Below are 17,000 nucleotides of genomic sequence, written 5' to 3' on the forward strand. Positions count from 1 at the left end.
TCTGAGTCTTCCATTTTTCCTAAAATAATGTCACATTACACAAACTAATAATTTTGAGTTTTCATGCTTTGAAAAAGAAACTTTGATGAGTAACATTTGTTATTCAGTGCAATTAGAGAACTGGTAAATGGACTGAACACTTTTGCAAATTACTGTAAATAGTAAATACAATGTACAAATAATACTGTAATCTATAAACATAACTTTGACATTGACTATTTTTCCAACATTTCTTTTTTGTTACTAGGAGACTCTGGAGGGCCTTTTGTCACCAAAAAGCAAGAAAAGTGGATTCAGGTGCTTATGCAGATTTTCACCTATTTTGTTTGGAAACATTCTTTAGTGTACTGACTTCAGACATTTCAGTGATTTGTGGGAAATCACATTTAGTCTGCTTTGTAAACAGTTTGAACAATCAAGATGCTTGAAACCAACTTACTTTAGAGTGGGTAAAACATAATACTGTACAAAATCATAGTTGACATTCTCATATATAAATTAGGAGAGATGATGGATCAATAGGAGAAAGGAGGACATAACCTGTGGAGAAGGTACAGTAGCTGGCATTGTCCAGATCCTCCATAAATGTGTGTGCCAGCTATCAGCAGGGTGCATTGATCAACCTAGTACTCTACAAGCAGGACTGGCTGCAAGGCAGCCATCTGTTTTGTTCTAAACAAATGCAGACAACAAAAGACGAAGACAGTTTTGTTTCTGTAAGCCAACCACTTTATTCACTTGTGTCTTGCAGATTGGGATTGTCAGTTACGGCAAGAGTGATGTCTGTGGAGACAAAGATTTTATGGGCTTCTACACCAACGTCCCTAAAATGATGACCTTCGTCCGAGAGCATGTTAAGGAGCTGCAGTACAGTTAGTATGAAAAGTATGCAACAGAATGAAAAAATAATCTCCTTAAAGTCATCCGTTCGATTCATTTTCCTTTGGAATGCTTAATGTACTACATGTATCAAAATGTCTGCTGATTTATGTAGCTTTATCTAGTAAATTTGTGCATGTCCTCTCGATGGGCCTTTGATTCTCCTTTGTGTTGCACAGCAATTTCACTCTTGATTAAGCCTCACTCAACAACCCAGTAAAAGTGCACAATGCACCTTTTTTATATTACATTAGATACAAGCAGCATGCGGCATTGCCTGGGAAAATATGTTAAGCTGGGACCCCAGGGTCAAAATTGTAGGTTCCATAGCAGTCTATGTTGTCTGTATGGTCTCAGAGAGCAATTCTGCAAATTTTGGTCCAAATTGGTCAAAGGGTATAGGACTATCTAGAGAACATACTATTGTGATAGCAGATGGCGCTATACCAGCGCTTAACCCGACACAGACAGATGGCCGAAGCACACTGGTCAAAACACAAGCTGTTTTTATCTTCCCCGTTCCCACAACACAGTCCCAAACACAATCACAATTCTTTAATTTTCTTCTTCTCTTTTCTCCTCCACTTCTCCCGGCAAGATTTGTCTCCAGCCTCCCAACTCTGGCTCCTTGAATGGAGTGATGCAGCCCTTTTTATTTTGCACCTGGATGTGCTCCAGGTGCACCCTGATGAATTTCCAGCAGCACTTCCTGGTGTGGCGGAAGTGCTGCAATCCATGGCTCCAGAATGATCCGGGCATCCCTTGGCGGTGGCCACGAGCTCCAACAGGAGATTCCAAGCTCCATTGCCATGGCCCCGATGCAATCCAGGGAGGCTGCCCACTTGCGTCCCGGGGAAGATAATGCCCCTCTCTCGGTCCTTCTGTTCTCCAGGTGTATAATATATATATATATTTATATATAATATAATATATATAGTGGAACCTCGAGATACGATCACCTCTGTATACGAGAAATTCAAGATAAGAGGAAAGTATGAGCGAAAAATTTGGATCTAAATACGAGCATTGGCTCGTGTAAAGAGCCACGAGCCAGGCTGTAGGTACGCGTGACGCGTTTCCTGATCCGCCTCAACTCGGGGATTCACCCAAACTGATGCTGCCAGCCCGTCAGCTCACTCAGTGTTCCTTGATCTCCCGTAGCGTGAGGATCTACGCGTTTGTGCGCTTGTGATTTCATTGTTTCGCTGTAGCAGTTCGCCGTATAGGCATATCCAAAAATATCGCGGACATACAGACGGAGAATAGGAGACAATTGCCCTCAAGAGGAGAGAGAGAGAGAGAGAGAGAGGCAGAGAGGCAGGCAGGCGCGCGAGCGAGAGAGATAAGGAGAGAGAGGGAGGCGCGCGCAAGCGAGCGAGTGAGAGAGATAAGGAGAGAGAGACACGCACAAGAGAGAAGAACCATCAGCTCAGTTATGATCACATGACACTCAGCAGACAAAGTGTATCCATACTACTCGTATTGCAAGACATCGCTCGTTTTATCAAGTCAAAATTAATAAAAAAATTTAGCTCGTCTTGCAAAACACTCGTAAAGCAAGTTACTTGCAAACCGAGGTTCCACTTGTATATATTATTTATCAGTGTTATTTGTTAGGAAAATTGATTTTTATGTTGATATTTTTGGGGTTGCGGAATGGATTAACTGGATTTACATTATTTTCAAAGGGGAAGTTTGTTCTAGATATAAGAAATTCTCTATACGAGCTCAGTGCTGGAACGAATTAAACTCGTATCTTGAGTTTCAACTGTATATGTATATATATATATATATATATATATATATATATATATATATATATATATATATATAAAGATTCTATGCATTGTACTTCTGGATGAGCATTCATTGGTGAACAGCTGTCCTGCACACACAGAGCCCCTCCCTCCAACTAGTGACAAAATGAAACCCGTTTGTCTTTCTCGGAGGTAATCCTCTTCCCACCAATCCATTTGGTTGGGTTAACATAAATCTGTTGAAAATCGCAATTATTTCAAACTTTTTTTTTTTATTTTTTATTAAATCTCTGTGTCCATTTTCTTCTTCTTCTTGAAAAGCTCTCACTAACATCAAAAGCTGCCATATTTGAGATGCACAAAATAAACAGTAAAGAAGGCGATACATGAAAGGCCACTATAAACTGGGACCCTCATTTTTGCTACAATAAATGAAAATTAAGTTTTTTGTTAGATCCCATTCAGATGTGCTGAGGTGGCTGCATAACATCTGAAGCTCTGAGGTGCCTATGTTGTGTTAACCTGAAGGAGACACAAAATGCAAAGTCGACAGGATACATATACCAAAAAGTGACTCACTACAACTCATGGCTCCACTGTACTGCCCCAAGGCTTGAGAGAGTGTAAATATACTCAACAACAGCATCTGCTGATTTAAAAATGACCTGACACTGGCCAGTTTAAAATTTGTAGCTTGGAAAGGTTGAATTTACTTTTGCAAGTAGGACAGTTGACATCAACAGTGCCCAACACAGTGGTTACAGCTTTTCATTCTATTTTCTTAATTAGTTACCAATTTTTGAGGCTAATTACCTTCAGTTAATTGATTTGCTATTTAAGACTCAACCCCTTTAAATCCGGGTTGAGCAACGTCAGTCCTGGAAGGCCGGGGTGGTTTCGGGTTTTTGTTCCATTCCAATTGCTTCATGAGTAGTCATTGATGCTGATGAAGCACTCATTGCTCAAGTGACATTTTTCTGCATCATTTTAGTTGTCTCGCTTGCTAAGAACTTAAAACAAGTAATTAAGGGTTCAGTCTTAAAGAGCTGCATTCACTGTGTTTAACTGCTCCTTATTAGTAATAAGATGCAAATAACAAAGAAACCAGCAGTTCTCCATTTAGCTTGTCTCCATTTACAGTTTACCTGTATGAATTCACCATGCACTACTTGGTTTAATAAAATAGTCGGAAGGAAGCGGAAGAGAAAGAGAAACTGAAAATTGCTCCTCTGTTTTAGGCTTCAAATCATTTGGATGGTATCATTAGAAAGGAAAACAAATCTACAATTTAAGCATGACCTGACATAGCAGTTAAAACAGTAGCAAGCTGTGATATTAAATAAGATCTGTTATTGGCAAAGATTGTTTTCTAATGAAGCAACTGGATTGGAACAAAAACCTGCAGCCCTTCAGGACCGATGCGGACTACCTTTGGTTTACGTGAATGAGGAAAACTGAACACCACATATTGTCAGTCCTGTGTAGAAAACCACTTGGATGCAGCAGAGATGATTTGGGGTGTCATTTTAAAGTGGTGAATACTTACATGATTTTGTGTTTTATATTTATAATTCATTTAGATAACTTTGCTGAGATTTGTTTTCACTTTGACATTAGTGTCTTTTTCTGTTGATAGTTGTCAAAAAAGTCTAATTAAATCTACAGTGATTCAGTGTTGTATACCAGTAAAATATGCAATCCTTCAAGAAGGTGAATACTTTATTTGCAGTGTAGATTAAATTTATAACAAATATAAATGTACACACGACTTTAACATTTTACAATATGTGGATGTTCAATTTTTCTGGTGATGGGAATAATGAAGCCTCATGAACCTTTGACACTTTCTATTTGTGCCGAAATAGATTCGAAGCTTTGAAGCTTCAGCCACAGTATGAACAGCGATATCTGGTGGTTAACTGAGGTCAAGGCAAGTTCTCAAAAGTGCAAGGGAAGCAGCACTCACTGTTTCAGTCTCATGTCACCCGTAAAAGGTCAGAAAAGTCTGCGTTCTTTTTATTCTGCTAAGGTCCTTGTCCATTTATACTATTTAACTTTTGAACACCGTTTTCCATTGTTAGTCGCCATCTGTCACTAAAGCTCTCCAAATCTCTCTCTCCTCACAACCCAACATTGTTGAATGAGAATGATGCATTTTATATAGGCTACCTGTTAATTTAGGACCAAAGCTGTCAAACCGACGAAATACTGTCAAACCAATAAAGCACGCTGTGAAGCACTGATGATGTTCGAAGCTTCAAACAACACGTTTCACGTGACAGTGGTGTTTCGACACAAGCTCTGACAAAGTGATTCGACTCACTACGCTTCAGATTGACTGACCAAACCTTTGACGCTTTGGTATCATTTTCCCATCTGTAAATTTTTCTCATGTCAGTTGTGATGTTTTACTTTCAAAGGTAAATCCTCCCTTTCTAAGATAGAAATTATGAAATGTCCAAAATCAGGTCATCTTTAAATCAGTAGATGCTAGCGTTAACTTGTATTTACACTCTCTAAATCTATGGTCCAGTACAGTAAGCACGGGTTAAAACTACTGCCTCCTAGATTCATAGTTGTCACTTTTAATCCTGTATCCATTACTTGTCTGTAGTTTGTACTTTCATTTCCCGTCTATCTGAACTTTTCCAGGCTCTCCTCTTTTCGTCCCACATATCCATTTATTTTAGGTTAACTGACAATTCCAAATGTGTGTGTGAGTGGGCTATATGATGAACTGAGAATGTTAATGTTGAAGACCTGCAGCAGTGCGGGTAATGTAAAGATGGAAACCATTTTCCATTTTTGCAGTTGGTATTGCTCAGAAGCCACTCTGTACTTGTTTGCCATATAATAAAGATTTTTATTTACTCCTATGAGCCATTTTATTCAACTCCTATATCGGGATGCTAGAGCAGGGTATGCCTACAGATCATTTCATAGGCATGGATCTGGTGCACTGCAAATTTAAGATTAATTTTTGGAAATTTGTGGATTTTTTTTTTCTTTTCAAATATTTTCAATCAGTGACTAGTTGAATCTGCAGGTATGGAGAGCCAACTGCATTTTACTGTTCATCTGAAATTTATATCTTCTGGTGGAGCTTTAATAAAGTACACAATGAGCAAAATAGAGATTTTTAAATGTACATCACTTTCCAGTACTTACCTTGAGTAGTTTATATGGTCCTCATCCGATACTTGAACATTATGTTGGTTTGATAGTGCTTGATAGGACGGGGTAACTATAACTTTTGTTAAATTCATTTGGTTATGGTGTTCTGTCTTAGAGAAGCATGTCAACAATTAATCATTTACAAGTCATATTTTTGGAGGATGTCACTGTTCCTGTTGACCATTTACATATCAGAATTATGTTGTGTTTAATGCTGTGATCGTCAATTAATAAAGGCCACTTAATTAAAAGTATTCAGACAATATGAGTTTAGTCACTTCAGGTCTTTTATTCCTGAAGGTTTCAAGTAACTTCTGACACCACAAATTCTATCCAGTTAAAATCTAAATCACTACCCCAGTTCATCAGTACTTTTTATATAAAATATATTAACTGTTGCAGTAATTGCCTGTTGGATTTAACATGGAGGTACAATCCGCCTTTTCCGGATACATTCCCAGATCCACTCTGAGGAGACACGTTTTGCTGTGGTAGTTTCTTCATGATCTCCCATCATGTGTGTTGCTGTGCCTACATCATATTCAGGCACAAGGTCTCCATTGAAAGCAATAAAATAACGCCGAAGTTTATTAAAATCACCAACTGCTTTTGGTAGGTACAGCTTTACTCCAGTGAAGATGTCCAGTAAAGTCTTAAAGAGAAAAGATTAAAAAAAAGAAAAAAACCATGATCAGATCCCTTCAGATATTTTTTTGGCTTTAAGAACAACACACCTGTAATTTGCTACAATGAAATAAAAACCCACATCTTTTATTGTCTGTGCCTTTTTTGGGTTATATAACTTCCTTTAAGTAACCCTCTACTTCCTTACTTGCATAAGGTTGTGACTTTGCACTTCTGTGTCTTAAGATTTTTGTAAGCTATAAATGACAACATGTGAACACAATATTCACCAAACCATGCTGTATTCTTTCCAGCTTAATTGATCTCACCTTGTAGCTAATGATTTCAAAACAGCATTTCTCCAGAACAGTTTGCCAGTCAAACCTTCACACTACTCCCTTCTAATGTTGTCTTGGCTGGGATGGGCACAGATCCACCCTAGTTGGCATTCATTTCCCCACACTGAATGCAAACAGTCAGAAATGCGACGATTCAGACTCCAAACGTTTTGTCTGGTCTGCTGTAGATTTCACAAACTTGTGGCTCAGGTCCAATTAAATTGACTGCTTTTCCTTGTAAGCCCTAACTGTATTCTGCATGTATTCAGAAGTTCTTGAATAATCCCAAAATATAATTAAATGAGTAATTTCATATATTAAAAATGTATGAAAATATGCTGTACATTTCCATTTCATTCATTATGCTCTGCTCTCACTCTAAATAAAAGAGATTTGAATGTCACATATCGGATGTGCTGAAGGTAGCAATATGCACTGCCAACATTCTGAATCTCTGGGTAGCAAAAACAACAGAAATCAAAACAAATCCATGATATCGACTCTTTGGATAGTGAAAGAAATTATAAAGTGCCACAGTATGCACTGAGTGAGTAAGAAGTCTGAGTATTTGGGCTTACGAGAGTCCTGGATAGAAACCAAGATCCAGGCCTTTAATGACATCTTGGGCACAGCCATCAGCAGAGTGTGTCTGTCTGCGGAGAGAGTGTTCACTGTGTCAAGAGGTTTATTTACCTTGGCAGTGACATTCACATCTCTGGTTACACTTGCTATGAAGTCAGTAAATGGATTGGGAGAGCATAGCGAGGTCATGAGGTTACTGGAAAGGGGTGTGTGGCGCTCCCGATATACTTTAGAGTCCTGGGGCCTCATGTATAAACGATGCATACGCACAGAAATGTTGCGTAAGAATGTTTTCACGTTCAAATCACAATGTATAAAAGCTAAACTTGGCGTAAAGTCACGAACATTTCCACGGTACCTCATACCCTGTCCGTATGCAAGTTCTCTACTCGGTTTTGCAGACTGGCGGCACCCAGCGTCAAAGCAGTGCTACCATTCCTGTGTGGTTATCCTTTCTTTTCCCGACGCAGCTTTATAAATTAATTAATTACGTAATTAACCAGTAACAATATAATGGTCCACAGAATGGTCATACTATTCCAAATACCATAACTGCTTTAGCATTGTTACTCTCACTGCACCTTATTTTACTTCTTTCAGCTGCTCCCATTAATGAGTTGCCACAGCAGATCATCTTTTTCCATATTACTCTCACTGCACCACTCAGAGCAGCTGATCGGAAAGAGAATTATCGGTATACAGCATCAAGCACACGCTGCCTCAGCCATGCTTCCTATTTGAACTGTTTTTCACATGGCAAACGCTTCAAACATTTATTGTACGGACCTCACAGTTCAGAAACAGTTTCATCCCATGAGCTCTAAACGCACTCAATCAAGTGCTCCTTGTAGAACTATCTGTACTTATAAGTAGAATTACCTCACTGTAAACTTGCACTACAGTTCTAATATTGCACAACCTGAGCCACTTTATAAAGCGCATATTTACATATGATGATTATATCATTTTTAAGATGAAATGCAGCAAAATATGTTTATTATATTATACACATAAAACTTTAACTTCATTTAAATAATCTATATTGTTAATAATTAAAGGTTGTTCCTGCCTCACACTGTATGCTTCACTGGGACTGGCGTGAAGGATAGAATAATTAAACATATACTACGAAGATATTTCAATGTTCCTTTAAAAGTTTTGAAGAATCAGCGCTTTAAGTTTACAGATGGCTTAACGTCTATTACAGAGCTGATTGTGTGGCGATGGGTTACTTGGAGAAAGAAAATGAAGGACAGGAATTGGAGGATAGTACGTTTGAAAGAGACAGTACTGCAGGGCCGCCAAATCCCAGAGGCCGCCATGCCAATATATATTGAATATAAAACAGAAAGAGAAAATAACGACGGCTAAAAACAAAGCGGCAAATTTCAACAAAAGTTAAATGCTTGTGTCATGAGCACGAGGCGGCTATGCAGTGTCCGCAACGGACGTGGCCATCCGCCGTGCATAAGATACCATATTGACATTGGCGGGCGAAGGGGCCACCGATTCTTTCTCTGCCCAGGGTTGCCAAGAGCCTAGAGCCGCCCCCGAGTACTGCTGCAATAAATTATTTCATCGAGGGTTGTGCACAATCACTGCGCCACCGTGTTCTTATATTTAATAACATACTTTAACTCCTATCATCATGAAAATGATATCACGTATACATCTCAGTAATTTAGTTATTCAGAGAGCTGTAATATCACGAATGTAATGGATTCTGTGTCCTGTCGGAGGAAGAGAAAGCCAGTTTAAGAAGCAAGTAGTGATTCACACACAGAGCACATAGAAGAACACATTCAAAACAAAGCAATTAACGTGCTACTTTACTTACGATGTGATTTGAGAAACTAGTTAAACAATTTTAAGATGAAGTTTATGATGTTCTACTTCAATGACAAAATAAATTACGTGATTAAAGTGAAAATTTCAAGATTGAAGTTGACATTTCGTGTTTTTTCCCCACTGTGTGCCTTTTTTTTTTTCTCTGTACCCTAATAAGCTTTCATATGACACTCAGCCGGTGGGCCACGACTTGCCTTTTCACGGCGACTTTGATATGTGACAACTTCTTTTTTATTTCGGGCACAGTACGACTTTGTGAACTTGAGCTTTCAAGTTTCTCTGACACACTATGTCACTCAATCAGCTTCCTTTTGTTGTTTATACCACTGTTTAAACCAACAAATAGTAAGTTTTTCCTTCCCTCCACTTGGTATTCGCTGAAATGCTTATTTTCCCTCTTGCTTTTCCCATTGTCTTTTCAAAGAACGCTGAGGTTTAGGACTATTTATATTGATTTGCATATTCAAAGAGGTGCAATTCTGAGGAGTTGGGGCAGGACAGCAGGCGTGTGCACGTGCGTTACTTTTCATGCTGACCGGGACTTATGTAGCGGAAGAACGCGGAAGTTGCCGAACGCACAGATTCCTGTATCTGGATTTTTCTGTGTGCAAGCACATTTCGGCTTTTGTGCTTACGTCATGTTATAGTGTGAATTCTAAGCACGGCGTTATGCATGAGGCCCCTGGTGCTTCACGTTTGGCTATATGGTTGCGAGACATGGATGCTATTCAGTAACCTGAGATGAAGGCTCGACTCCTTTGGTACTGTGTCTCTTCAAAGAATCCCTGGGTACCACTGGGTTGACTTTGTGTAAAATGAGCGATTGCTTACTGAGTCCCGAATGAGGCACATTACCTGCATTTTTAGGGAGCGTCAGTTACCATGTGGTGCGATTCCCCGAGGGTGATCCGGCTTGCATTGTTGAGTACCTAAACAGTAGGACCAGGCCAAGGGGACATCCATGCAACACCTGGCGGCAGCAGATTGATGGTCATTTCCAGAGGCTGGGACTGAATTGCATGTCTGCCTAGGGGGTTGCCAACCAGGATACCGAGCCGTTTTGTTTTGTGGTGGGTGCGGCAATGCACCATACGAGTGCATGCTTCACAATTTGACCTGATATGACAGCATGCACAGTGATTAGAGTCCATTTCATTGTGGACTCTAATTTCCTTTTAAAAAGGCCAATCCTTCATTTTTATGCACCATGCAGATACTAATTTTAAGCAAGAAATGTTTTTAGTTTTTTCTATGAACTGAAATTAATGAAGTAACAGGTTTGTGTTGTCTGATGCTGCAGATCTTTAGAATTCATTTGACTCCTTGTGCCCAAACTCGACTATTATTCATTAATCTCAACACTTGATGATCTGAACTGTAGACACAGGCCAATATTTACTGAGTTATCTGCTTAAGGTGTAATTAATATTATAGAATCTCACTTCCAAAAAAGGTGTGGCCCTGTGTAAAATGTAAATTAAACCAGAATGCAATGATTTGCCCTATATTTAATTGAAAATAGTACAAAGGCAACATATCAAATTCTGAAATGCAGAAATTGTATTGGTTTTGAAAAAATACATGTTCATTTCGAATGTGATGCCAGCAACACGTTTTAAAAAAGTTGGGACAGCGGCATGTTTAGCACTGTGTTGCATCAGCTCTTTTTTTAACAACATTCTGTAAACATTTGGGGACTGAGGAGACCAATTGCTATAGTTTTGAAAGTAAAATGTTATTCCATTCTGGCCTGATATAGGATCAACTGATCAACAGTTTGGAGACTACTTTGTCTTATTTTTTGTTTCATAATACACTAAATCTTTTTCAATGGGTGACAGGTCTGGAGTGCAGGCAGGCCAGTTTAGCACCCAGATTCTGTTACTGTGGAGCCATGCAAATTTAATACATGCAGAATGTGGTCTGGCTTCGTCTTGCTGAAATAAGCAAGGGCTTCCCTGAAAAAGATGTTGTCTGGATGACAGCATATATTGCTCCAATACTGTATATATCATTCGGCATTAATGGTGCTTTCCCAGATGTGCATGCTATGCCATGTGCACTAACTATCGGGGATGCTGGCTTTTGAACTGTACGCCGATATCAAGTCGGAAGGCCCCTCTCCTCTTTAGTCCAAAGAATTGGCATCCTTGGTTTCCAAAAATAATTAAACATTTTGATTACTTAGACCAGGGGTGGACAATGTCTGTCACAGTGGCTGTTGGTTTTTGCTCAAACCCAGTTTCTTAATGAGAAGTCAATTATTGCTGATCAAGCACTTATTGCTTAAGTGACAATTTGATGATTCATTTTAGTGGTCTTGTTTGTTAAGGTTCCCCACCCTTAACTGATAATTTCGATCTTAAACCGCTGCATTCAGTGTTTTAATGGCTCCTTATTAGCAATAAGATGTAAATTACAAAACAGGCCGCAGTTCTTCATCTAGCTTTTTTCCATTTACATCTGTGTGCATTCGTTGTGCACTGTTTGATTTAATAAAACATCTTTTTTAGGCTTCAAATCATTTGGATAACCTTGGAAAGGAAAAAATCTAAGATATAAGAACCTTGCATTGCGCAGATTAACAAAGCCATAAAATTAAATAAGGTCTGAGTTTGGCAAAGATTTGTTTCCAATTAAGCAATTGGGTTGGAAAGAAAACCTGTAGCAACTGCAGCTCTCCATTACTGACATTGCCCACCCCTGACTTAGACCATAAGACAGTTATCCAGTTCGCCTCAGTAAATGAACTCAGGCCGGAAAAGGCAGTTGTGGGTTATGGATCACATTTATATATACTGTATATGCTCACATATAAGTCGTGTCTTGAAACCCGAAAAATTGCTCATAAAAATCAGACCCCAACTTATACGCCCATTCAAAAATGTGACACTTAATTTTTTATTTTACATCTTCTTGCCTCCTCCGATCTCGCATCTGTTTCTCAGATGCATCGAATTTTGTTGCAGCAACGCAGTTACCAATTTCTTTCACTACTTCAACGACGTTTAATTTAAAACCAGCTTCATATTTTCTTCTGATTGAAAGCTCCATCATAGAGAAGGGATGTTCTTAACGATAAACGTGTATGAGGGTGTGAGATACAAAAAACACAAATCACTGCAAACGTTGCTTTGGAATAGTTTGGGTATTACAGTGTGGCCACATAGGCACAATAGAGAAAGAGAGGTTAGGAGCACGCGCTGATACAACGTATTGCTGCACCCACATAGAAAAAAGGCAGTGTGCTCCGTGGTTACTCTCTCAAGTGGGTGTTAGCATATCATAATCTCTTGGACCAATAGCATGAGTTTTCCACATTCGACTTATACGACCGACATTATAAAATACCAGAAATTATACTGTAAAGAGAAGTCCTGACTTATCTGCAGGAAAACTTATCCGCGAGTACATATGGTAGTTTCTTTATTGCATGGTAGAATTGGAGCGATGAACTGTGCTCACAGACTATGGTTTCAGGAAGTGATCCTGAGCCCATGCAGTAATTTCCAGTACAGAATCTTGTTTATTTTTAACGCTTAGCTGCCTGAGTGCCTGAAGATCACGGCCATCCAATGTTAGTTTTAGGCAATTTCTTTTGCATACAGAGATTTCTCCGGATTCTCCGAATCTTTTAATGATATTATGTACCTCAGATGATGAAATCCCCAAATTCTTTGCAATTTTACATTGAGGAACATTATTCTTAATTTGTTGCACTATTTACCCACAGCATCTTTTGCAAAGCGGCAAACCCCTTCCCATCTTTACTTCTGTGAAACTCTGTCTCTCTTGGATGTTTTTTGTTTTTTAATATCCAATCAAATTACTGACCTGTTGCCTATAAACCAAATTAGTTGTGAGGTGTTTTTTTTTTTTAGCATTACACAACTTTTCAATTTCCATTCTTTTATTGCCCCTGTTCCAAGTTTTTTTAAATGTGCTGCTGGCACGAAATTCAAAATGAGCATATATTTTTCAAAAAACAATAAAATTCCCCGTATCAACATTTGATATGTTCTTTTTGTTCTATTTTCAATTAGATATGGTTTTAAAATAATTTCCAAATCATCAAGTTCCGTTTTATCTACATTTTACACTGCGTCTCAACTTTTTTAGAAACGTGGAGTTATGTTTCACATCAGAGTATCTATATTGGCCTTGTGTGAGTGTTTGTGAATGTGCTTGAGTTTCCCCTCATCAGGACTGTTTTCTGTTTTGTACTCAGTGCTCCCATGACAGGCTTTGACACCCTTCCTCATCCAGTAAACAAGTAGTGTGATAAAAGAATGAATGAGTGAATAAATGTTCTTCTGCAATGCGATAATTGAACGGGAAATCTACTCTAAGTAAGTCATAGCATCTGGACTACTAACATATAAACACATGAAAAGGGGCAGAAAAGAGAATACAAACATACTAGCTGCTATTCAAAAGGTAAAGCTGTAGACATTTCACATAAGACAAATAACAGATTCTGTAAAAATGTTACATTTTTCACATTTGCAGACAGTGTGGTGTAGTGGTTAAGACTTTGGACTGCAAACCCTGAGATTCTGGGTTTATATCTCACTACTGACACTCTGTGACCATAAGCAAGTCACTTGACCTACCTGTGCTCCAACTGGAAAACCAAAAGAAATGTAGCCAATTTTATCATAAAATGTTGCAAGTCGCCATGGATAAAGGCATAAGCCACATAAGTACATGTAAATATAAATAATTCACTATTCCAAGAATGTCTTTGGGTTCCAGGAGATCCAAAGACTTGGATTAAAAGGTGTACAGCTATTAAAATTTCATTAGTAATCCTAGCCAGGCAGCATGGCTCAACATTCAGTCACGTCTTCCACTCTGATCTTACCTTATTTTGCTGGCTGTTTGCTGGTGCAAGCATCACGGTGGGAGCCTGATTCTGTTTATGGCATTGTACAGGTTCCTGTTTTGGCTGAAAATTTCAACATTTTTTTTTAAATAAGTGGTTGCATTACATGGACTTTCCACATAATTACAAACTAACGATCAAGTTTTACTGATACCGATCACCCATTTCATGTTACTAAAACTGGCCATTTTTGATACAGATTCAGATTTTTTTTCCATTATCCTTTTAAAATATTTTTACACTAAGTTCAATGCATAACCACACATGAAGTCTTGTGTATATATTAAAGCATTAACCTTATAATATTTACAATTAAACTGCAGACAAAAGGTTTTACCTATTCATTTTTTTTAACTAACAAAATAAAATTCTGTAGGCTTATTTTTCAGTGACCATTAAAATAATAGAATAAATAAAATCCCCTTAAAATACTACTTTTTAACTAATAAAGCACGCACAAAAATATTTATACATAATACATATTACATTAAAAAATAAAATCCTTCTCATAATTACAAGGCACAAGTCAAATGTTTACAAGATGTTAATCAAGAAGATGCAAGTCTAACAGGCTTAACAAGTTTATATGTAAAACAGACAAAATTTGTTTGTTAAGCTAAAAAGCCTAATTTTTATTAAGCAATGAGAGCACGTTCTACTTTATCTTTTCTTTTTCTAATTATTAATGTCAGCTTCATACTAAACACAAATTCAGTCACTGTCCATGCTCAGAAAAGGAGTGTTTGATTTAATTAAAAGGACAAGATTAAAAGGTCATTAACCCCCTTGGTGTTAATCTCAAGTGTGGCTCTGGCTCGGAATTCTATGCAATTATGGTTAAACCCGAGTCAGATTTGGGTTGACATGTAATGAGACACTTTATAGTGTTAACCCTGAATAATGCACAGGACTAGTGAATGAAATAACATCATTTTGTAAAAAATAAATAAAATCACTATGCTTTCTGCCAGTTTATGGTAATTGTAAAGTAATTCCCTAAACATTCGATTCGTGAGTGGGACAGAGCTAACAACGAAAAACACAACACCGAAGAAAAAGCCAAAAACGCAGTTTTAGAATGAACTGAAACTGGTCAATTGCACTGTCCAGTGCGTGGGAACTGTTAATGTTCATGTCAGGGAGGAAAATGTAGAAGTCACTAAGCATTATACTTTGGTAGCCTGCAGTAACACAATGGGTAGGTTGTTTGTGTGGATCAGGCACTGACATTCTACTCTCTCATGTGCAAGCAACAGAAAAAATATAAGAAAAGTGCACAGAGAAACACACTTCTACTGTGCATATTGCGTTGCTGACTGTTTCAAAACGTGTCAGACAAAGGACTTGTACTAAATTTGCATCAGTACAGCAGTGGACACTTGACATACCTTTTCTACTGTATTTATGTTGATGTTTTAGAATTTACACGTAATAACCGTTTTCCTTGTTAAAAAAAAAAAAAATATGTATCAACTTTTTTGGCTTGTTTCTCCCGGGGTAAACATAATGCTAAGGTGGTTAAGGCAGCTTCTCTTTTAATTTCTGGACCACATACATACATATATATATACATATATACACATACATACATACAGTGGTGTGAAAAACTATTTGCCCCCTTCCTGATTTCTTATTCTTTTGCATGTTTGTCACACATAATGTTTCTGATCATCAAACACATTTAATCATTAGTCAAATATAACACAAGTAAACACAAAATGCAGTTTTTAAATGATGGTTTTTATTATTTAGGGAGAAAAAAAATCCAAATCTACATGGCCTTGTGTGAAAAAGTAATTGCCCCCTTGTTAAAAAATAACCTAACTGTGGTTTTTCACACCTGAGTTCAATTTCCGTAGCCACCCCCAGGCCTGATTACTGCCACATCTGTTTCAATCAAGAAATCACTTAAATAGGAGCTGCCTGACACAGACAAGTAGACCAAAAGCACCTCAAAAGCTAGACATCATGCCAAGATCCAAAGAAATTCAGGAACAAATGAGAACAGAAGTAATTGAGATCTATCGGTCTGGTAAAGGTTATAAAGCCATTTCTAAAGCTTTGGGACTCCAGCGAACCACAGTGAGAGCCATTATCCACAAATGGCAAAAACATGGAACAGTGGTGAACCTTCCCAAGAGTGGCCGGCCGACCAAAATTACCCCAAGAGCGCAGAGACGACTCATCCGAGAGGTCACAAAAGACCCCAGGACAACGTCTAAAGAACTGCAGCCCTCACTTGCCTCAATTAAGGTCAGTGTTCACGACTCCACCATAAGAAAGAGACTGGGCAAAAACGGCTGCTAAGGGTGGCCCAACCAGTTATTAGGTTCAGGGGGCAATTACTTTTTCACACAGGGCCATGTAGGTTTGGATTTTTTTTTCTCCCTAAATAATAAAAACCATCATTTAAGAACTGCATTTTGTGTTTACTTGTGTTATATTTGACTAATGGTTAAATGTGTTTGATGATCAGAAACATTTTGTGTGACAAACATGCAAAAGAATAAGAAATCAGGAAGGGGGCAAATAGTTTTTCACACCACTGTACATATATACATATATATATATACATATATATATATATATACACATATACACACATATACATACATATACATATACAGTATATACACATACATATATATAAACTGCTCAAAAAAATTAAAGGAACACTTTGAAAACACATCAGATCTCAATGGGAAAAAGAAATCCTCCTGGATATCTATACTGATATAGACTGGGTAATGTGTTAGGAACGAAAGGATGCCACATCGTTTGATGGAAATGAAAATGATCAACCTACAGAGCCCTGAATTCAAAGACGCCCCAAAAATCAGAGTGAAAAAATTATGTGGCAGGCTAGTCCATTTTGCCAAAATTTAATTGCAGCAACTCAAAATTGTACACAGC

General features: G+C 38.0%; 2 protein-coding genes across 6 annotated transcripts in view; one reads left to right on the plus strand and one right to left on the minus strand.

The window, feature by feature from the left end:
* LOC120531338 (complement factor B-like) overlaps positions 1-17,000 on the plus strand; it is a 72,001-nt gene that overhangs the window by 30,263 nt on the left and 24,738 nt on the right. For 3 of the 4 annotated variants that reach the window (XM_039756647.1, XM_039756646.1, XM_039756645.1), the window contains exons 17-18: positions 248-297; positions 752-885. In XM_039756647.1, coding sequence (XP_039612581.1) covers positions 248-297; positions 752-877 — 176 coding nt within the window. In that variant the 3' untranslated portion in view covers positions 878-885. Of the gene's footprint in view, positions 1-247; positions 298-751; positions 1,026-17,000 lie in introns of those variants that run through there. The other variant, XM_039756644.1, reaches the window with a different exon arrangement.
* The window catches only part of lig3 (ligase III, DNA, ATP-dependent), a 58,829-nt gene continuing 47,904 nt past the window's right edge, over positions 6,076-17,000 (minus strand). For both annotated transcript variants that reach the window (XM_039756643.1, XM_039756641.1), the window contains exons 21-22: positions 14,067-14,150; positions 6,076-6,462 (exon numbers count right to left, since the gene is read on the minus strand). In XM_039756643.1, the coding sequence (XP_039612577.1) occupies positions 6,229-6,462; positions 14,067-14,150 (318 nt within the window). In that variant the 3' untranslated portion in view covers positions 6,076-6,228. The remainder of the gene's footprint in view (positions 6,463-14,066; positions 14,151-17,000) is intronic.

The sequence above is a fragment of the Polypterus senegalus genome, chromosome 6 (genome assembly GCF_016835505.1).
Source record: "Polypterus senegalus isolate Bchr_013 chromosome 6, ASM1683550v1, whole genome shotgun sequence".
NCBI classification, from domain to species: Eukaryota; Metazoa; Chordata; class Cladistia; order Polypteriformes; family Polypteridae; genus Polypterus; species Polypterus senegalus.